General features: G+C 32.2%; 2 protein-coding genes across 3 annotated transcripts in view; one reads left to right on the forward strand and one right to left on the reverse strand.

The window, feature by feature from the left end:
• LOC108917698 overlaps positions 1-22,390 on the forward strand; it is a 76,567-nt gene that overhangs the window by 32,112 nt on the left and 22,065 nt on the right. The window lies entirely within an intron of this gene.
• LOC108917697 lies at positions 48-21,241 on the reverse strand. Of its 2 annotated transcripts, none has more exons than XM_023454991.1 (13): positions 21,109-21,241; positions 20,931-21,003; positions 13,685-13,875; positions 13,414-13,617; positions 13,135-13,299; positions 12,961-13,082; positions 9,578-9,745; positions 8,972-9,524; positions 8,692-8,907; positions 5,109-5,261; positions 4,862-4,983; positions 4,636-4,800; positions 48-443 (listed from the first exon to the last, which is right to left on the reverse strand). In XM_023454991.1, exons 1-13 carry the CDS (start codon positions 21,158-21,160, stop codon positions 93-95), a joined length of 2,535 nt encoding a protein of 844 aa, XP_023310759.1. In that variant the 5' UTR covers positions 21,161-21,241; the 3' UTR covers positions 48-92. The 2 variants fall into 2 exon arrangements, with proteins under 2 accessions (XP_023310759.1, XP_018579950.1); XM_018724434.2 differs by lacking the exons at positions 20,931-21,003; positions 21,109-21,241 and adding exons at positions 17,697-17,772; positions 17,876-17,961.

Genomic DNA, 22,390 nt, shown 5'->3' on the forward strand with positions numbered 1-22,390 from the left:
ATGCTTTTTTTTTTGGATTGTAGAGGGGAGAAAAGTGTTCAAATGGGTCACATCACACTGTATGCAGCATATAGTATAAATATAGTACACGATTATCGAGAAAATTTCGATAATACACAGTCAAGGAAATCATAGTAAGACAACGTTTCGGTGAGCAAGACCTTCTTCATGCATTTTTCTTGGGACGTGTCGGAGGCTATGTTGGCAATCCCGTGAATGTAGTACCTGCCGTCCTCTGGATTTTTATAGTAGAAACCCTTTCCGACGTCATCAGGGCGCAAACAAAGGGAGTCGTTGCTAAAACTGACGCAAATTTTATCTTGAGTGTTTATCGTTTCGCGAGCGTAGGACGCCTCGTCGCAGATGTTTTTTTCTGTAAACGTGACTTCCAACGCATCGGGTTCATAAAAATTTTCAGTTTCTTCCAACGCCCATCCCGAAATCTGGAAAAGTTAGTGTTAAAAATGGTCAAACACTAACATTAACTTTATCTGTTAATTTTTTAGTCATTGCTTGATATCAGTGGTAGAGTTGTTTCAAAATCTTATGAGCTTTGACCTTGATATGCGCAGAAACATAATTCCGGCAGTCGCCTAAATTATTCTACGTCCTAAAAACATTACATCCATTATTCACAGTCTATCTCGAGCTCTCGTAGCGTAAACAACCCTTTGCTCCGATTACAAATATCATAATAAAATGCCCCATTCTTTATTATTTTAATTTAAGCAATAAAAAAATATATAACGAACGTTCGCCAGTTGACTTTATTGATGCCCGAGCGCCTTAGTTCATTTCTGGTTGTATTGAGGCACGTGGTCTAATTCTGAGTCAATGTTTTCACAACGTGCTTATTAGAGGAATTATGTGGATACGCCACGCCTTTCGCGGCTCATGAGATTTTGAACCTACTCTAATATCTACTAAATTTAGTAACCAGAAACATGGAAGCGAATGAATAATCTGTACATAAATCATTCCAGATTAATTTTTCAGTTCTTCATCTGTTTGCACCAATTAGACCGATCGAAATAACTCATTTAGAGCGAAAAAAAGAAAAAATTGTTACCTAGAAACGATAAAGGGGCATATAATAAACGTAAAAAAATAAATACGTGAGCGGGGATGGTGGAGAGTTGATTTGGGGGGTAGAAAAGTAGTGAAGAACGGTATTATTGCGATTATCGGCGAAAGTTGACGTCAAAAAAAAGTATTCAATACAAAAGTTAGATCATGCAAAAATCTACAACTTTTGTAATGGTCACTTTAAAGATAACCTCAAAATTTCCGAGAAAAATGTAAAAATCGTTTGTTCTTGTGTTTTTTGTTATTTATTTTTCATTTCCGCAAAAACAATTTAATTTTGATGAAACTTGGTGAAAGTATACCTTTCTGTGTCTTAAATAACCACGATTTTTTAGATAAAAAATCAATTTATTTTTTCCGGTCCGAAACACTTATTTTTCAAACAAAAATTTTACATAGAAAAATCATCGTGCAGAGTTCTGCCGGTGCTAATTTTTTTTGTTTTGACATAGGTATATTTTTGGGTAAAATAAAAAAATATACATATACAGTGTGTTCAAGATAAGGATGGGATAGCATTAGGATCTAGGAAACGGTAAGAGATACGGGGTGGCTCAAATTAGAAAAAAGTTGTTTTTTATTCCTAACAATATGCCGTTTAGAAAGTTTTAAAATTCCAGGTAGTTTCGGAGATATCCGGAAAACCAGGAAATTTTACAAAACCGTTTTATTTTTTTTCTGGCTTTATTTGAAAACGAATTTTAAAATAAATTCAATATTTACATTGCCACTTTTTTCGCTCTATCCAAGGGCGTCAAGATGTTTGCAATCCGACGTTTCGTCTTCGCGGGGCCATCATCAAGTTAATTTTTTTAAATACGTTGCTAAATCTAAAGTAATTTTTAATTCTGAATTAGATGATATTATATGATATTGTAAATTGTAAAAGGTTTTTAATTTGTTTTAGCTATCATTTGAAATTTTTCCTGAACGCTTTCAAAATATCTATTGGAGGAAGTCATAACAGTATAAAAGTCAATATAGCACAAAATATCCAACAATTTTTTTACTACTATTAGCAATACTAATTAGAATTAATAAAACATTTCATAAATTCGTATAATTTTTTTATTAAGTAGATACAACTTTTTTAAATTATTGAATAAAAAAAATATCGTTTCCTAGATCCTAATGCTATCCCATCCTTATCATGGACGCACTGTATATTCATTCAAAAACTTGCTCAAAAATGCATAAAATGATTATTGCAGCAATGAATTTTTCAGTAATTTTTGAAATTTTTTTAAAAAATTGAAAAACTCATACCATTTAATTGTACGGAAAAAATGAATAAATAATAAAAAAAATTAGTTTTAAACTACGATTTTTTGCATTTTGTTCTAAAAAAGTAAAGAACACTTTAACGAACATTTTACTGGATTATTTTATTGGATTAGTAGTCTTGGTACAAAAAAAAAGTTTCGGGTCAATAAATGAAAAACTTTAGATTTTTTGTCCGTAGAATTGAATTTTGTAATCAGTTTTTCAAATTCTTTAAAAAATTTAATCAAATTATCAACAATTTCTGAAAAATTGTTTGTTGTACGAGTCATGTTATCTTTTTTTTTGCATTTTTGAGCATATTTTTGAATTGTGATTGTACATATTTTTTATTTTACCAAAAAGTATGTCAAAACGAAAATAATGAGCACTTCGTATTATGATTTTTCTAAGAATTTGTGTTTGAAAAAAAATTGTTTCGAACCGGAAAAAATGAATATCTCGAAAAGTTCTTGATTTTTTTTATCTAAAAAAATATGTTGTTATTTAAGACACAGAAAGGTATGGATACTTTCGCCTAGTATCGTCAAAATTAAATTATTTTTGCGGAAATGAAAAATAAAAAACGAAAAATAAAAGAAAAAACCATTTCTCGGAAATTTTGAGATTATGTTCGCTAAACTGAACACTACAAAAGTTGCAGCTTTTTGCATCATGTACAACTTTTGTATAGGATAATTTTTTTGACGTCAACTCTCACCGGAAATCCCAAAAATACCAACCTTCACCTTTTTGCAACCCCCCTCACCACCTCCGCTCACGCATTTCCACTTATAAAGTCCAGGAATCATTTCTTTTCCTAAGTGTAGTTTGGTTGGACTAAATTGATCAGTGAACGATTCATTTATACAGGGTGAGTCATTAATAATAGTACACAGCTTAATGGCAGATTGTTAACGTCAAAATATAGCCGTTGAGCCAAACATGCTTTAATCAATTGTTGCTCATTTTCGTTCTACAGGGTGTTAAAGTTGAAAAAATATTTTCTTTTTTTATCTATATTTTAAGTATGTATGGACCGATTGTTTTGAAAATTTGTAGTTTTACGTTTTCTGAGGTGGTAAATACGAATATGCAAATAGCGTTGGGGTCACTTCTAGGGGGCGCTAGTTGTACTGTCCTGTCAATGTAAAAATATTTCTAACATTTTATATTTTACAATTTTGAATTTTTTAACTAGAAATTATTGAACTACGTTCAATTCTAATTAAAATTGATATACTTGTTACAAATCGATAAACTCAATTGTTTTCGAGATACAGACATTTTAAGTTTTTGCGATTCGACGGGAATTAAATTAAAAAATTATTTTTTCCAAAGTAGTAGGCATTGACATAATAAATTGATAGCTATCACTACAATACCATATTGTTTGACTCAATTTGATTAAGAGGTAGTTTTTTCCTTGTCGTTATTTTTTAGAGAAGAGAATATCTTAATAAATAGCTAAGAAAGTGCATTGAAGTTGCTGGAAGTTAATAATTTGTTAAGATATGCATAATAAAATCTTTAATTGCTGTAATGTTTGTCTTAATTCTTAATTCAGGCTTCGTATCTTAAGACCTGCTAATTTTCTAATTTAATTCCCGCCGATTCTCAAAAACTTAAAACGTCTGTATTTCGAAAACGGTTTAGTTTATCGATTTTTAACTAGTACACCTTTTTTATTTAGAATTGAACGTAGTTCAATAATTTGTAGTTAAAAAATTAATAATACAAAATACGAAAAGTTAGACAGATTTTTACATTGACAGGTCAGTACAACTAGCGCACCCTAGACGTGACCTCAACACAATTTGCATATTCGTATTTGCCTCATCAAAAAACGTAAAACTACAAATTTTCAAAACAATCGGTCCATACATACTTAAAATATAGGTAAAAAAGAAAATATTTTTTCAACTTTAACACCCTGTAGAACGAAAATGAGCAACAATTGATTAAGGCATGTTTGGCTCAATCGCTATATTTTGACGTTAACAATCTGCCATTAAGCTGTGTACCATTATTAATGACTCACCCTGTATAAAGTTTTCATAAATGATTACAAGTCACGTCACTAGTAATTTTGTTTGGAACAGTAATTTTATTTCCTTCGCGTTGGCAGTTAAGTTTTTGTATAATTAAAAATGACTAAAACAATGAGCTTTACATTAAAAATGAATCATTAATATTTAGGGATTTTTAGTTGATTGTACCAATCGTGCAATGTTGGTTGCCTAAGCTCGGCGACCATGTGGCTTGTAATCATTATAAAATTCAACTTACCATTCCCTTATCACCAATCTGGAGCATTTTATCAATGCGGTTAGGGAAACACACAGGCTGTACGAAAGCGTTGAGTGTAAACGGACTGTTTACGAATAGTATGGCTATATCTCCAGGGTGAAAAAATGCGGGCTTATAATACGGATGAATTACGATGTGAGACACCTAAAACATAATTTAAACTTAGCGTAGTCTCGGTATTCATATTATATATACATTTATTTACTTCTTTGTATTGAGCTTGCACGTCTCTAGAGTCGTTGTACTTGGCGTAGACCTGTCCTGCAGCAACCAAATAATTTTTCCTCGACAGTATATCGCCTGAATTATCTGTTACGCATTGGGCAGCTTTGTTTGGGAAAATTGTATCGTTAGTGTTGTTCAAAGGACAGAAGAAAAAAAAATGGTGCAGAAGTGTAAACAAATAATTTGAAAAAAATTTCAGAATTAAATTTTAGAGGATACCTACTTACCCGTTAAAACGGCATTTTTTGAAATTATCGAGGCGCCACAAATGTACTTATACTTTTCCTCCGTGCTATTATGAAACTTGTAAACTCCTGCTGTCCAAGGATATTTTAAGCCTTTTTGGGCTGTATCGCCAGAAGTTGTGGCTTTACCACACTCTGAAAGCACAGACATTAGTATATGCTGAAATCTATTAAGATAATTAAAAAGCAAAATTCAAATATTTGCACAGCGATAATTATTTTTTAGTTAATTTTGTATCATTTGAAAATAATAAGTCAATTCATTATTTCGTTGACAACGCTAGAATTGTTTATACAGAGTTTTCCAAAATGATGATTTGGATGTCAAAATAATTTTTCTCTGAATAACTCGATAGGAACGAGAATTTTCCATAACCTCAAAAATTAATCCCAAAAACCCCATAACACGTAAACTATTTAATCTCCAAGCATCTTAACCCAGATAACCCCATAACCCCATAACCTCATAATCTCAAACCCCATAACACAATAACCTCATAACCTCCAAACCTGCTCAGCAACAGAGATTTCGGTCTCTAGCGCCTGGAGGTCTAAATCAATGTGCTGTTTCTCGACGTGTAGCAAACCCCATCAACTTATAACCCCTAAACCCCCTAACTCTATCATCCTCCAACCCCATAAACCCCAAAACCCCATAACCCAATAACTCTATAAACTTGAAAATTGATATTTTAATGACTTGCAAGGATATACCGGAAAAATTATCTGATCCCTTGGTCGGGCATAAAATTTGGTACTCTATTGATTGCTGATATAAAATGTAAAGTGTTCCATTGAATATTTTTAAATTTGGCTTTATCTTGAAAGTTATGGTCAAGGTCAAATTTAAATTATTGCATTAGTGAATATTCATTGCAATTTAATAAAATAAATGATTCAGATTATGTCAGTTTACCCTCTGATGTACAGGAAAGTGTTAAAAATGTACCGGAAAAATCACGTATTCTTTATGAGATTGGTTTACTCTTACGAAGAATGGTGTACAAGTAGAGATACAAAGGTAACACGTGAGAAAGTTTTACTAGCGGCGTACTTTAATTATTTATATAGTTTATACTTTGTGTAATTTATCCAATGAAAAAAAAAATGTATCCGTATACATACTATTCAATGTTAAGAAACTTATAGTCAATTAAAAAAATCCTCGATATTACCTATATTTTTGAATCCAAAAAATCGAATATTATTATTAAACAAGATGTCATAAAGTTTGGGAATTTATTAGCGCATGGAAACAACTTTGAACAATTTTTATAGAGCATATCGTCTATTGGCAAGTATATCGAGCATTTATAGATCTTGGTGTTGATTTGTCCAAAGTACAATAACAAAATGAGGTTGTAAAAGGATTACCGTAGCTGAAAGTTATAGTAGAATATTTCATCGAATAGAAGAAAAAAATTCTTCAGCAATTATTGGAGTTGCTAGCAAATGTATGTTCAAATACAACAATGAATTAACTAGTTTAAGATCAGCAGCTACCATTAATTTAACAAACTCCAATAACTGCCTTTTTTATACAGGGTGGCCAAATGAAAACGAAACAGAGCCATTTTCAGGAACTGCGTCAAGATTGTAGAAAAACGCTCAGACCCGTCGATTTTAGATTAAAGGGGGACATTCTTTGCTGGTATTTTTGATTCCGCCACTTTCACCCCCAAGCAAGGGTAAGCATCACCCCAAAATATTTAAATGGCATTGGGGGTTGAGTAATATTTCTTTTGAAAGCTCTTACAATTCTCTTTACAACAGACTTTAAATTTTATAATTCCGCCCAATACTTTGAAAAAAATTTACATTTTAAAATTTAAATTATGTTTAGTTGCTTACTTACTACTTAGTTGATTAAATGTTCAAACTGATGACCGCCCGCTTCCATACAAGAATAAAGATTTTGTTCGAAACGTTCGCGCACATTCCGAAGCATTTCCGGAGTGATTCGACGGCATTCGTCGACGATTCTTTGACGCAAATCTTCCAGCGACGCTGGCTGTGTTTTATAGATTTTACTTTTTAGGTATCCCCACAAAAAGAAATCAAGGGGCGATAAATCCGGTGATCGTGGAGGCCACTCAATGCTGCCTCTTCTCCCAATCCAATTCCGTAGAAAACGTTGGTCCAAATACTGACGGACAATTAACGCATAATGCGGAGGAGCACCGTCCTGTTGAAAAATCAAATGATCTTCATCATACTCTGGAACATTTTCAATAATATCAGTCAAGGCAGGGTCAATAGCGTCTTCCAGTAATTGCAAATACATTTGGCCAGTCAAATTACCAGGTAGAAAAAAAGGACCCACCAGCCGGTCACCGAAAATTCCAGCCCATACATTTAATTTTTCCGGTTGCTGTGTATGCACCTCGTGAAAAACTCTTGGGTTTGAATCGGACCAATAGCGGCAATTGTGACGATTTACCGTCCCGTTCAAGAAAAAACTGCATTCATCAGAAAAACAGATGTTAAAAAGGAACTGTGGATCGTTCCCTGCTCGCTCACTCATTATTTCGCAAAATTGCAAACGGCGGTCATAATCATCCTCATGAAGTTCCTGGACTAAATGTATTTTGTATGGATGGAATTTATTCTTCTTCAAAATGGTTTGTATGCTAGTTCGATTGATCCCAGACACAGATGCCAGCTGCCTCGTACTTAATGTAGGATCAAGATGAACTTGTCCCAAAACTGCAACTTCACTAGCTTCATTAACTATAGGTTTTTCAATTTCTCGTTTTTTATTGGCTACGTTCCCTGTCTCTTGAAATTTTTTTACTAACTCTAGAACATACTTCCTCCTGACATGTCGATCTTGATGTTGTTCATTAAATAGCTGAGCTGTTCTATTCGCACATTTATTGTTCATAAAGTAAAGCGAAATGATATCTACCCTTTCCGCAATGGAATAAACCATAGTGTTTAATTTTCAAAAACACAATTAAATAAACTACCAACCAACGCTTCCAAATAATACTAGAAAATAATTTGGAATCCACTAATTTTACGTTCATTGTGTGTGTATAGCATTCATTTCTGTTTTTTACAATTTTGTTTTTTTTTACGAAAGTGATAACAAATCGCCAAAAACCAATGTAACGCAAGAAATACTAAATTTATACCATTGGCGTACTTAACTCGAATGACTGACATTTTTACCGTTACTAATTGTTTGTACATAAGTTTCAACTTTAAAATCAAAATTCTTAATAAGTATTGGGCGGAATTATAAAATTTAAAGTCTGTTGTAAAGAGAATTGTAAGAGCTTTCAAAAGAAATATTACTCAACCCCCAATGCCATTTAAATATTTTGGGGTGATGATTACCCTTGCTTGGGGGTGAATGTGGCGGAGTCAAAAATACCAGCAAAGAATGTCCCCCTTTAATCTAAAATCGATGGGTCTGAGAGTTTTTCTACAATCTTGACGCAGTTCCTGATAACGGTTCTGTTTCGTTTTGATTTGGCCACCCTGTATTTATAAAAGTAATACCGTTCGAATTAAATTTCAAGACTCGATATGTATTTTTTCTTCCAATAAAAAAACTTACGTTTGGTGATCCTCACACATTCTGGTTGGGAAGGTTCCCAGGACCCTTTTACACAAGTCCTCACGTTGGTGGTACCAGGAGCAGATTGATACAGAACTGGGCAAAGGTAGGACAGCGTCGTTCCGTCGACGGCTTCCGAACAATGAATGGCCTGCCCTTCCCCATTGGTGCATTGGGAGAACGTCCCTTTCGGGAAATTTGGCGTAGAGCACAGCTCTAGAAATTATATTAATAACTAAATTAGTCCTTTACAAGGTCACTATAAGGATTATAACTTTACTTTGACATGTAGGCATGTAGTAAGTAGAACCACATTCAACGCTAGTTGCCCGAGATGATGGCGTGTACCCCACATTGCATCTCACTGTCAAAATGATACTCGATGGAACGACATCTCCTGGCTTCATACCCTTTTTCTTGGTTGTCCACTTGCCATTTTTGGGATGAGCGGGCAGTTTACAGTCTTTGATTTCCGGATTGTAACGCGATAAAAGGTTGTCCACAAATTGGTAGTAATAAGCCACTCTGGTGTAGAGGGTATTCTGTTGGATGTCGCAATGATAGTCTTTCTTAGGCCCCAAGCTCACGAGGCCATGAATGTAATACCTGTTGTCTTCCGGATTTTGGAAGGCCAAGCCGTTGCCGCTATCACCATCGCACACGCTAGTATTTTGGTCCACGAAACCCGTGCATATCTTATCTGCCATGTTGTACTTGTCGGACCAATCTCTAGGTAACTCTGCTGCGCAGGTTGCTTCGTACTTGTAAGGGATTTTCAGCGTCCGCAACACATCGGACGCGACTTCGCCCTCTGAGAGCCCCCAACCTGATATCTGAAATATGGTAGATTAGTTTATGCTAAATTTGCTTATCTTGGTGGTTGTACCTCTCCTATGCTTCCTGGGTGCAGGTGGATGTTTTTTACGTTGTTGAAGCAAACTGGTTGTATGACTTCACTGAATATAAATTCTCCATTAGTTACCAAGACTGCAATGTCTGCCAGGAAACGTCTTCTATCCGCTTTGTAGTCTTCAGAAACAATTATTTTTGAAACCTGCAAAGGCAAGAAAAAATATAAAAACAAGTTAAAAAAAATTGAAAACTTCTTCACTGACAGCAGATTTTAAAAATCATTACTTGTGTGATTTCAAAGCGCTGTCCTTTCTGACTTCTGTTCATAATGTCATCGATAATAATTAGTAGTATACAGGGTGTCCCAAAATTAATGTGCAATGTTGCCTTTACATGCTATGGTTAAGAAAGGAAAGGTCTGATTTTTTTTTCAATTAGTTACCATCAAAACAAAGAAATATAATGAAACTGGTTATTATTATTTAGCTCTGAATCTTATTGTCAAAAAATAATTTCTCAATTCTAATGGTCTAAATTTGAACTATTAAATTTTGCTGTTACTTTTTTGTTTGTGGATCTCCCTACTTTTTTACTGTTTTTTTTAATTGATTATTTCTACCCTTTAATCCTTTAATAATACTATATTTCGACAGCTTTCCGTTTAAGCGTAAAATTTGCATAAAAACTTGTATTTAATTGCTTATCAAATTTAATGAACATGTGTGCATTCAAAAATATACTTTCTTTTCCCAAAAATAGTAAATGTTCACTAAATTATAGACTATCTTTGTAGACTATCTTTGACTTTATAGTGTCAAGTAGATATTTTCTTCTTGTAACTGTATTATATTATTCGCTAAAAAAAAACCTTTTATTAAAAAGTATTATATTAGGGATATGCTGCAACAGGTCTGCATACATGATACAAAAGTTGAAGCAATTTGTAACCTCTCTCTTTTTGTCTAAAATATACGAAACAAAAAAAGAACTTTCAGAACCAAATCTACATGCATAACTATAACAAGGTATTTCTTAAATAGAGGTAAAAAATCCAGGGGCGTATTTTGTGGCCAAAAATAAGAGTTTTTTGTTATATAAATGTGAGGTCTTCGGACAGCCATTGTCCAGCTACAGCGTGTCAAAAATTAAAAAAAATCAGTTTTTAATTTTTAATTTCTAAACCGCTTGAGAAAATTTAACCAAATTCGGTGTGCATATTTATCAAATCGGTAGGTATGAATCAAAAAATTGCCAGCTTTAGAAACTTACCAGTGGCGTAGGTGTGAGTATCGTCGATACCTATTTGCCAAAAAAATATCACCCTGTATAATATAATAAAAAAAGTCATCACATGCGCCATTGTATTATCTTAACTTTTTGTTTCTTTACACTTTTTTCTATTCCAAACCGATTAACTACAAAATTGGTTTATTTGATCAAGTGCATTTCTACGATACTCATTACATTACTTAAAATAATAACAAAATATTTAATTAATAATGGAATTACTTTACTATGATTTATTATAACATATGTTGGAAATGGCCACCTTCAGCCAAAATACATAAAATACACACCACAGAAATGAGACCAAATACATGCTTCAGATCTTCTTGAAATTGCAGCTTGAACACTTTCCAAAAATTCCAGGAGTAACTCTTATCACATCACCAGCTATAATATGTTGTTGTAAGTGGTCCTCAGATTTATTGTGAACCTTGTTACTGTTTTGAGATATCCCCAAACAAAGAATCAATAGGGTTCATATCGGGTGATCTGGATGGCCAAGGTTGACCTGGTTCTTGAGTTTCTCGTCCAATCACGTTATTACCAAATTTTTCATTTAAAAATTTACGAATACTCAAACTAAAATGTCGGAGATCCCCGTCGTGCATAAACCACATTCTTTCTCTTAGCTCTTAGCGCATAGAGAATATCGTCAAATAGGTAAAATGTTTTCAAGAAAATGTCTGTATGAGGCACCGGTTAAAGTTGTTGGTAAAAGGTAAGGCCCCACAAGACATTTCCAATAATACTCACCCATACATTCAAAGAAAACTGATGTTGAAATCGAGATTCCATTATGGCATGAGGGTTTTCATCGGAGCAAACGTGTTTATTGTGGAAGTTCATTATAGCATCTCTGGAAAAAATAGCTTCGTCGGTAAACAATATACCAGCGGTAAAGTCAACATTTCGTTCAATTTTTCACAAAATCCAGTGGCAAAATTGTAGGCGAGCAGGATAGGCCTGCGGTAGTAAGGCTTGAACCCTTTGCATGTGATACGAGTATAACTGTTGGTGCTTAAGATTTACAGCAAGTTTCCTAATCTTCTTTAATTTCGTGTAGCTTCTTCCAACTCAGGCGTTCTAACACACAAAGGTTCCAGGAATTGGACCTTTCTGAAATGAGCGTGACTTCGAAAGACGTTGAAAAACATTTCTGAATATTTCTGAATTTGGAGTTCGCCTAGCCTCAGTACCATTTTCATCTGCAATGCCATAAATGTAAACCATATTGGATATTTTAGCATTTGAATATCCATAAGCCACTACTGAAATTTTTTAAAAAATAAACTTAATTTGACAATACACAATATTAAAGAAGAAGACGGCTTCTTATCATTATCGTTTTGCATGGTCTCCCTAAGATATGTTTAAGTAATAGTTTCACTGTGCAAAAATGCACATATCAAATAAATCAATTTTGTTGTTAATTGGTTTGGAATACAAAAAAATATAACGAAACAAAAAGTGAAGATAACCTATTTTATTTGTACAGGGTGATACATATTTTTTGCCGAATTTGGTTACATTATATCAAGCGGTTTGGAAATTAAAAATTAAAAACTGATTTTTTTTTTAATTTTTGACACGCTCTAGCTGGACAATGGCTGTCCGAGGACCACACATTTATATAACAAAAAACCCTTATTTTTGGCCGCAGAATACGCCCTTGAATTTTTTACCTCTACTTAAGAACCACCCTGTATAATCGTAATGACTGATATGTTGTAACCATGTGACATTAACATCCAATGGTGTATCAGCAGAGCGATTTAACATTTTGTTAAGGATCGTTGTAGTAGAGTGATAGAGATAGTTCAAACTAAATTTGCCTGTTGTTGTTTTGTTCAAAATGCGATTCGTTTACAAAGGATAGTGTAATTTGCTCTTTTGCGTAAATAATTTAAAAAAAAATGTTAATAAATAGCGTACGCAATATGTATAGGTACATTTCAAAATAGATGCTGACTGGTATCACGCATGTTTCATGAGGATGGACCCAATTTTACGTATTTATGTGGATCCAGGTTCAAAAAGCATTTGCCGCCTAAATATGTTTTTATTTTTAGTCATAGATTGCGATGGTACACATTCGTTCTTGAACACCCTGTATAAATAAGAAAAATATACTTGTAGGTATTGTGCGTGATCATCTTCAGGAGCTTCGTATTTGTTAAAAAGCTTTCCAGCCCCAACGGCATATTTATCTGCTGGCATGACATCCCCATACTCATTTGTGACACAGTGAGCAGCTAAAATTTTAAAATCAATAATTTTATTGTGTGTAATTCTAAATAAACTAACCTGTCAGCAATACTGTTGCGCTTAAAATTGATCCGCCGCAAATATTTTCATACGAACCGTCTATCTTAATATAAAGCGCCGCAACCCAAGGATATTCCAGTTTGTCGTTGGGTTTGGAACCATAAATCAGAGTCTTGGTGTCATCTGTAATTTTCTTCCCACAAACTGAAAGACAACAATATTTATTTAGCTGTATCTTCTTCTGTGTTGTGAACCAAAAGTTTATTGTATCTTTAATAAAAAAAAAAATCTGTTTATAAATAAAAATTGTTGAGTCACCTGGAAGGCACACAGGTTTCTGATCCCATTTTTTATTTTGGCACAGGAATGTTTTCCTATATCCAAAGGGCGTTTCGTAAAAGGGGGCACAGTTGTATTCCAAAAACGTTCCGTTAGTAGCCTCGCTGCATTTGATTTTATTTCCCTTTTTGTCGGTGCACTTCAAGTCGTATATAGTTGAAGAGTACAGTTTAGGACATGACTCTAAAAATAGCAAAAAAAAAATAGTTTTAGCTTTATGTTTTAATTATTATTCAATATTTTACGTTACCTTCACATTCCGGTATTTCTATGGAATCCCAGTCTTCGTCGCAATAAAGGTGCTTAATTTTGGAAGACAATTTGTAGCCAACGTCACATTCGAATACGATAACGCTACTTTCTAGTACTGTGTCACCTGGTTTGGCCTTTCCACCCGCGAGTTTCCATTTGCCGTGTTGTGGGTAAGGAGGGAGTTTACACCTGAAATTTAATCGTACATACTGAAAAATATAATAAATTATCGGTATGGTTTATCTCCACAAGGTTTAGTCTCTATAACAGCGGTTCCCAACATTTTTTGGCTTGCGTATCATCTGCAAGCCAATTTCCTAATATTAAGTATCAAAATCAATTCAATTCAATAAAATAAATATGAAAAACCTCAAATATCACGCAGATTATACTTAATATATTTCAATTAAATTTGTATCAAATTTAACATAGAGTTCCATTCAAAATCTTACACACTTTGGCCGTCCTTCAATAAGTCGTTCAACACAAAACATCGTCCAGAACAACTGGACTGAAGCCTAATGACCATACAAAGCAGACAGCAAAGAGACTTCGTTGAATAGATTATGCTGGTTAATCGACAAAATTGTCGTATTTAGGGTTCAGAAAATCCAGGAGTGTTTGTTAAGATGTTAAGAAACAAATGCATCCACAACGTGTCACTGTTTGGTGTAGATTTTAGGAAGTTCAACGAACCATTCCAAAATGGTCAGACAATAACAGTTAAAGATGCGCGACATTATAATCCAATTTTTTTGTGCCTAAATTGCAAGGTGTGGATGTACACGATATGTGGTTTCAACAAGACGGTGATATGACGAGATACCATACAGCTCTAGAAACAATTCAATTATTGCCTGATCGTGTAATTTCCCGTTTTGATGATCAGAATTGGCCGTCCAGAACATGCAATTCTACGCTGTTAAACTTTGTTCTTTGGATTTTTTGAAGTCTAAGGTTTATGCCAACAAGCCTATGACCACCCCCGCCCTGAAGGAGGAAATCGAGCGCTATGTCAACGAAGTTCAGTCGCATTTATGCAAAACGGTCAAGGAAAATAATTTCGAAACAGAGTGCGTATGTGCCAGCAAAGCCGTGGAGGCCATTTACCCCATATGCTATTCCATACTGGATACTTTATGAATCAATAAAAAATTTACAATTTTTAATTAAAAACCTGTGTTTTCTATAAAAATTATTTCTTGCATGAATTTTGGGACATCCTTTATATTACTGATATCTTCAAATTTGTCAAATACTTTTGCAAAAAGGATCTTTTTTTTTAATTTTAAATAATAAAAAGGCGAAAAAATCAATGAGATTTTTTAAGAACAAGCAAGCAAAATTTTTATGCCAATAACTTTTCAGTCTTTCCATGATAACCTTTTATTTCAAATCGAAATTGTAGACAAAATTTTTTTTAGATTTATTGAAATGCTTGGAAACGATAATGTGATTTTAACAAAGTAAAAATAGAAAAGCGTTAATTTTTAGAAATACCACTACGATTTCTTTTTTCTTTCTCATTAGTTCTTGTAATTTTACTTTATTTAAAATATATCTACTTAGGTATGCAAAAGATATGCACAGACAAGATTATTAACTGATGACATTGCGGGAAACAACACTTCATGGACTAGCACTTAATTCCACTACCAATATCTCGTATACAGATAGTAATTAATAAATATTAATGTAACAAAATTATATATAAAGCAAATACATTTTTTTGACTATATGACTAAATTAATGAGAATTGTTTTTTTACTTAACTAATATTTATCCTTTTACTGAGTTTTTCTTCTAAAAATACATACAGTGTGTCCATGGATTGAGTGCACGTGGGGTGTAAATGACAAACAAATTTTCGAGTTGTTTGAGTTTCTGGGCATCATCCCTGCTTGGTCTTAAACTGAGAAGTAGAAAAAATTATTCCAATTAATTAATGTACATTAATGTTTTTACTATGAATTTTCAAAAATTGTCAAGAGCAAAATACCTTTGTTTTTAAAAATATAAAAAATATTTACTTAGAAAACTTTGTTTTTTTCAGTTCAACCACAAAGTACAAATTCCTAGATATTAGATAAAAAAACGTAACTAATATAATAAACATAAATAAACACATAGTTTAATGGCTATTCAAATGTGCTGCCACCAACCATTACACATCGTTCAACGCGCTTAGTCAATTCTGTGTAGCCGTTTTAGAATTCTTGAATTAGAATAGCATTAATTGTATCTCCTATTCTTCGTTTCAATTCAAACAAATAGTTACTTAACGGGGACCCATAGCTTTCTGCTTGAGATAGGTCCATAAGTAAAAGTCCATTAGGATTAAATCAGGGCTTCCAGTATACCAAGGGATTGGGCCATTTCGTCCAATCCACCGCTAAGGAAACGGTTCGCGTTGAATGCGCTGGGTGTACGTCTTGTTAGAACTTGATCAAAGAGAGCGATGTGTAATGGTTGGTGGCAGCACATTTGAATTACCTTTATATTATTTGTTTATTCATGTTTATTATATTAGTTACGTTTTTTTTTTCTAATAAATAAATAGGAATTTGTACTTTGTGGTTGTGAAAAATAAAAAAAAACAAAGTTGGCCGATTAAATTGAAAATTGACAATCTGTCATAACTTTTAATTCTCAACAACTTTAGTAAACATTTCTGATATTTTTAAAAACAGAGATACTTTACTCTTGACAATTTTTGAAAATTCATAGTAAAAACACCCGGTACATTAATTAATTGGACAATTGTTTTCAACTTATTAGTTTAAGACCAAGCAGTAGGTTGGTTTTGATTATTGATTATGATTGATTATTGATTATGTCTTAAAAAGCAGGTTACTAAGGAACTACAACATTGATGGATTTTTATTGCACGAATCGTTCAAATGGTTATTCAGAAAGAAAAAACCGCGGAGTGGTATTAAATTAGAGGGTGGAAATTGGAGATATGGGTGAAAATCCAACCCTTACGGTTTTTTGAGTATATCTCGAAAACGAAGCGAAATTTGAGGGTATTGCCTAGGAAAAATTTTGTAGATAATGAGATTTTCTATCGAAATAGCTTATTTAAAATATTTTAAAAATTTATTAACTGCGAAGCATATTAAATACAATTTAATAAAGAAAATGCAAAAATTAATTTTTTTTGTTATTTTTTACTTTTGAAATTGAAGATTATTTATTAAAAATTGCGACATATTTTTATTTGAAAAGTGTGATTATTGTTCTTTTCTGATTAAACCCCGTATTAAGCATTTCTTGAGTTCCCGAATAACTTTATTATATACAGTTGTTAACGAAAACAAAAATTAAAGGTACTTTGCTTAAGGAAAATTTCACATATTAAAATTTTTGGACGCCCTGTATGTTTTATTACATATTTAATTACTGTCGAAGGTAAGAATAACTTTTTGTCAAAAAATTAACGATAAAAGAGTTTACCAAGAGTGCCCTATCCGGGGCCACACTGTATATCATTTTTATTTTTTTTTAGATAAATATTAATTACTATCTGTTAACTATATATTGTTTCCGCAAGATCAGTTAAGAATCTTGTCTACGATGTTATTAATATCTTTATCTACCTAGATTTTTGTTATCAAAGAACTTCATTTGATCGGACTTTATAAAAATGTTTGAATTTATTTGATTTAACTTAATACCTAGTAAAATAAAATAAAAAAATATATATAATAAGTTGCGAACAGCCTTCAAATTTGACCTCCGGCATCTCCGCCACTGAATAACATATTTGTATCCAAATTCAGTAAAATTACTTGAAATTAGATAAATAATTAGCCCAAGTTTCAACAGTCTGTGTGAAACGCCTTCGGAGACTTGTTTTTTTAAATTTTGACACACTTATCTCGAAAATAAAGTTAACAGACCTTAGTGCTGTTTCCGTTGTGTGTATGCCTAACACACGAGGCATATATTCTGGTAAATAGCGTTTCTCGGATTGAAAACCGCTGCTCTAGGTATTTAAATTTTCTTACTCTATTCTGTCAGATATTTGCCCTAATAGACTCTCTAGGGTCTTAGGAGAAAGATTAGTAGTCACTTCCAATACATCTGCAAAAGTTAATTATTAAATAGCCTATAGTTGAATTGCAGACTCGTACATTTTCAAATTAATATTATCATCAATATATAGGTTGTTAAGTTTTAGACTTACCAAAGAAGATAAACAGACAGCCCAAGAGAATAACTATCGGGTTCTTTGTCATTTTTATTTCTACAGTGCACTGTAGATACAACCCACAAAGGTACAACTACAATCAATGATAATGAAAAGGTGATCAGAATCAGAATAATTATTTTTAGTAAACGCGATCGTCTTCATCCTTGTCCGTCTTGTTTAACTGGTTGACCTCAAAGGAATGGAATTTTTTTAAATAAAGAAATATAAACAACACATCATCCATGAAACTGTCAAATAACTTACGAAATAGTAGTACCTACTATACAACTTACCCCTAAAAATTTGGATGTTGAATGAATTTTTTTATATAAAATTGTTCACCTACTACAAAAAAATAATTTTTTCAAGTACTTTTTAATGTTGCCAAATATAAAAAGATATCCCATATCAATTAGAAATAAACAAATTTTTTTAATCAAACAGGTTCTAGTGGCATTGGAATCCAATTCAATGACCTATAAACTATTTAGAATATTACCTACCATAAAATTTATTTGATTTCGAATAAGAAACATTACAAAAAAATAAGAACAAAACTAGAAAATGTGTATGAAAATTAAGTACTTAATTTTTTTAATCTTGTCATCAAAATTGCTTGTTACTTGATTTTAAAACAATCTATAAAAAATTTCTGATTCATTTTTTTATTCTTTTACTAATGAAGAACTGTTGAACCTAATAAAAATTTTAAAATTAAGACATCTTCAGGGGAGGATGAAGTTCCTTTATTTCTTATAAAAAGTATTTGCAAATCAATTTCGAGATCTATCACTTCGGTAATTACTAAATTTATCATATAATTCAGGCAAATTCCTTAAAAATTAATTATCGAATATGCGTTTTTTGGATAGGCTACAGAATTGCTACTTCCTTACTTAAGAATTACAGACCTGTATCTGTACTTAATGTTTTATTTTAATTATCGAATATGCGTTTTTGCATAGGCTACAGAATTTAGCATCACTCCTGAAAAATTGGCAACAGTATACTCCTCTTTCAGTTTATTCAGTATATTAATCCAATTATTTATTTGAGTAATAATTTGGAGGTGCCACGGGGTTCTATTTTGGGTCCAGTTTTATTTACTTTGTATCAAATCAAATTATTCTCTTTACTTCTATACCGGGGAGGGCGGAAAAATTTAAGTTCAAAGTATTTAAAATAATCAAATATACCTAATTGGGTAGTTTCATTTTAAGTCCTATTGAGAAATACATAGGTATAGGAAAAATATGCTCAACATTATTTTTTATAGTGAAAGTCCTTTCTTCTGCTTTTGTCCGAAATAAACTTTTTTATTACTTTTTCATTAAAGATTGGTATTTATCGGCCATTATGTGTAGTATATGTAGCTAATATATTTTTAAAAGAATTTTGTAAGTCAAGTTAAAAACATTACTTTCACTTATCATTTACTAGAATGAATTTACCTAAAAATTTACCTAAACATATCCAAGTAAAAATTTTTAACAGGCTGTCTGAATACAAAGTCATGCCAAAATATAATATAATTCAAAATTTATTTTAAAAAATGATTCGTTTCTCTGTCTGATTATACAGGGTGTAAGAAGTTTGACTGCCATTACTTCAGCATGAGATAGAGTAATCATAAATGAACAAAAAAGTTGAATATTACAGGGGCGTAAGATTAAAAGATTTGATTGGAATTTACAAAAATTTTTGAATTTATTTGATTTAACTTAATACTTTTAAAATTAAGTAAAAATATCACTATAAGTTGCTAACAGCCTTCAAATTTGACCTCCGGCATCTTTGCCACTGATTAACATATTTGTAGGTATCCAAATTCAGTAATAGGGTCAGTTGGGGTAATCGTGAACAGGGGCAATTGTAAACAAGCTTCATAACTTTTGAATTTGGCTGGTAGCAACGACGGACGTACAGCGGCATTCGTGACATGTGGATTTATGTTTTGTTATAGTACAGCAATGACGATTTCATTGTGTTGGTTTTCTGCTTGTGGCAGTTATTTTTCGGAGATTCGACTCAAAAGTTTGTTAAGCAGAATTTGCTTTTGCTTTTTAAATGTGCATAAATCAGATTTTGATAAAGATAAAGCAATTAATTTATATAGTAGCGTTCATTATGGAATGAACAATGTGAAACCACGTTACTTTTTTAGGTTAGGCTTCACAAATTCATAGTAGATGTGTGTTTACAATTGCCCCGTAAAAAATTTGAAACGGGGTAATTGTAAAAGCATTTAAGGGGTAATTGTAAACGCGTTTCTATATACTCTCAGAAACATAATGGTGCGAGATTATCAGAAGAAACGACCGAACATTGAAAGATACAGCGAATTGGATCTTATTAATGCTGTTAATGATGTACAGAATATCAATAAAATTTACAGGGAGACTTACAATATTCATATTGCCGTTATATATCAAAGGATTAAACGAAGAAAAAATACCATGAAGCCTATGAGTTTGCAGAACGCCGTCTTGCAATCCCAATAGATGTAGAAACGACCTTGCGAATTGCCTTATAGCTCGAGCTAGAATAGGCTAGAATAGGAAAATCATTTAGAACTTATAGAACGATAAATGGTTAGTTTACATTTGCCCCAATATTTAATAAATAATAATTTATTTTTTTCATGGGTAATTGTAAACACACTTTTTTTCGGTAATGGTTAACAATGTTAAGTTGCATGTTTAAGGCATTCTAGAAGGTGTTCCAAAGAAAGTCCAGTATTAAGGTTATCTTCACAACTGTTAAACTTCAAATTTTAGACTTTATCAAAGTTGATTTTATTATAATCGTTTACAATTACCCCAACTGACCCTATTACCTGAAGTTAGATAAATAATAATCAGCCCAAGTTTCAACACTGCTTTCGGAGACCTGTTTTTTTTTAATATCAACCACACTTATCTCGAAAATAAAGTTAACAAACTTTAGTGCTATTTCCGTTGCGTATATCCCTAACACACGAAACATATATTCTGGTAAATAGCGTTTCTCAGATTGAGAACCGCTGCTCTAGGTATTTAAATTTTCTTACTCTATTCTGTCAGATATTTGCCCTAATAGACTCGCTACGGCGTTGATAGAAATACTAGCCACTTCCAATACATCTGCAAACGTTAATTATTAAATACCCTATAGTTTAATTGCAGACTTTCGTACATTTTTAAATTAATATTATCAACAATATATAGATTGTTAAGTTTTAGACTTACCAAAGAAGATAAACAGACAGCCCAAAAGAATAACTATCGGGTACTTTGTCATTTTTATTTCTACACTGCACTGTAGATACAACTCACAGAGGTACAACTACAATCAATGATAATGAAAAGGTGATCAGAATCAGAATAATTGTCCGTCTTGTTTAACTGGTTGACCTCAAAGGAATGGAATTTTTTTTTATAAAGAAATATAAACAACACGTCATCCATGAAACTGTCAAATAACTTACGGAATAGCAGTACCTACAATACAACTTATCCCTAAAAATTTGGATGTTGTTTAAAATTTTTTTATATAAAATTGTTCACCTACTAAAAAATATTTTTTCAGGTACTTTTTAATGTTGCCAAATATAAAAAGATAAAGGAGATTCCCCATATCAATTAGAAATAAACAAATTTTTTTAACCAAACAGGTTCCAGTGGCATTGGAATCCAATTCAATGACCTATAAATTATTAAGAATATTACCTACCATAAAATTTATTTGTTTTCGAATAAGAAACATTACAAAAAAATAAGAACAAAACTAGAAAATGTGTATGAAAATTAAGTACTTAATTTTTTTAATCTTGTCATGAAAATTGCTTGTTACTTGATTTTAAAACAATCTATACAAATTTCTGATTCATTTCTTTATCCTTTTACTAATGAAGAACTGTTGAACCTAATAGAAAATTAAAAATTAAAGCATCTTCAGGGGAGGATGAAGTTCCTTTATTTCTTATAAAAAGTATTTGCAAATCAATTTCGAGATCTATCACTTAGGTAATTACTAAATTTATCATATAATTCAGGCAAATTCCTTAAAAATTAATTATCGAATATGCGTTTTTTGGATAGGCTACAGAATTTAACATCACTCCTGAAAAATTGACAACAATATATGTACTCCTCTTTCAGTGACAAAAAATAATCAGTCAAGTAATTATCAATCCAGTTATTTGTAGACTAGGCGGTATCTGTTTTGGTTTGGGTGAATCGTATATCCACGGAGATTTTCGATATTTGAAAGCCTACAAATGAAAATTTTTCTATGCGCATAAAAAAACGTGGGCTTAACTTCTGGCGGCAATATGTTAATAAAATTCGAAAAATGTCAAAAAAAGTGTTTGTAATTAAATTTTTTCACAAAACATGACAAGTTACAAATCGAATGAATCATGATTATCATGGTAAAAATCGAAAAAATCTTATATAGATTTTGCATAATAATTTTGCAATCCAGATTTTGAAAAAAAAATTGCAAATTTTCAAAATTTTGCACAGCAAA

The sequence above is a fragment of the Anoplophora glabripennis genome, unplaced genomic scaffold (genome assembly GCF_000390285.2).
Source record: "Anoplophora glabripennis isolate ALB-LARVAE unplaced genomic scaffold, Agla_2.0 scaffold44, whole genome shotgun sequence".
Classification (NCBI taxonomy): domain Eukaryota; kingdom Metazoa; phylum Arthropoda; class Insecta; order Coleoptera; family Cerambycidae; genus Anoplophora; species Anoplophora glabripennis.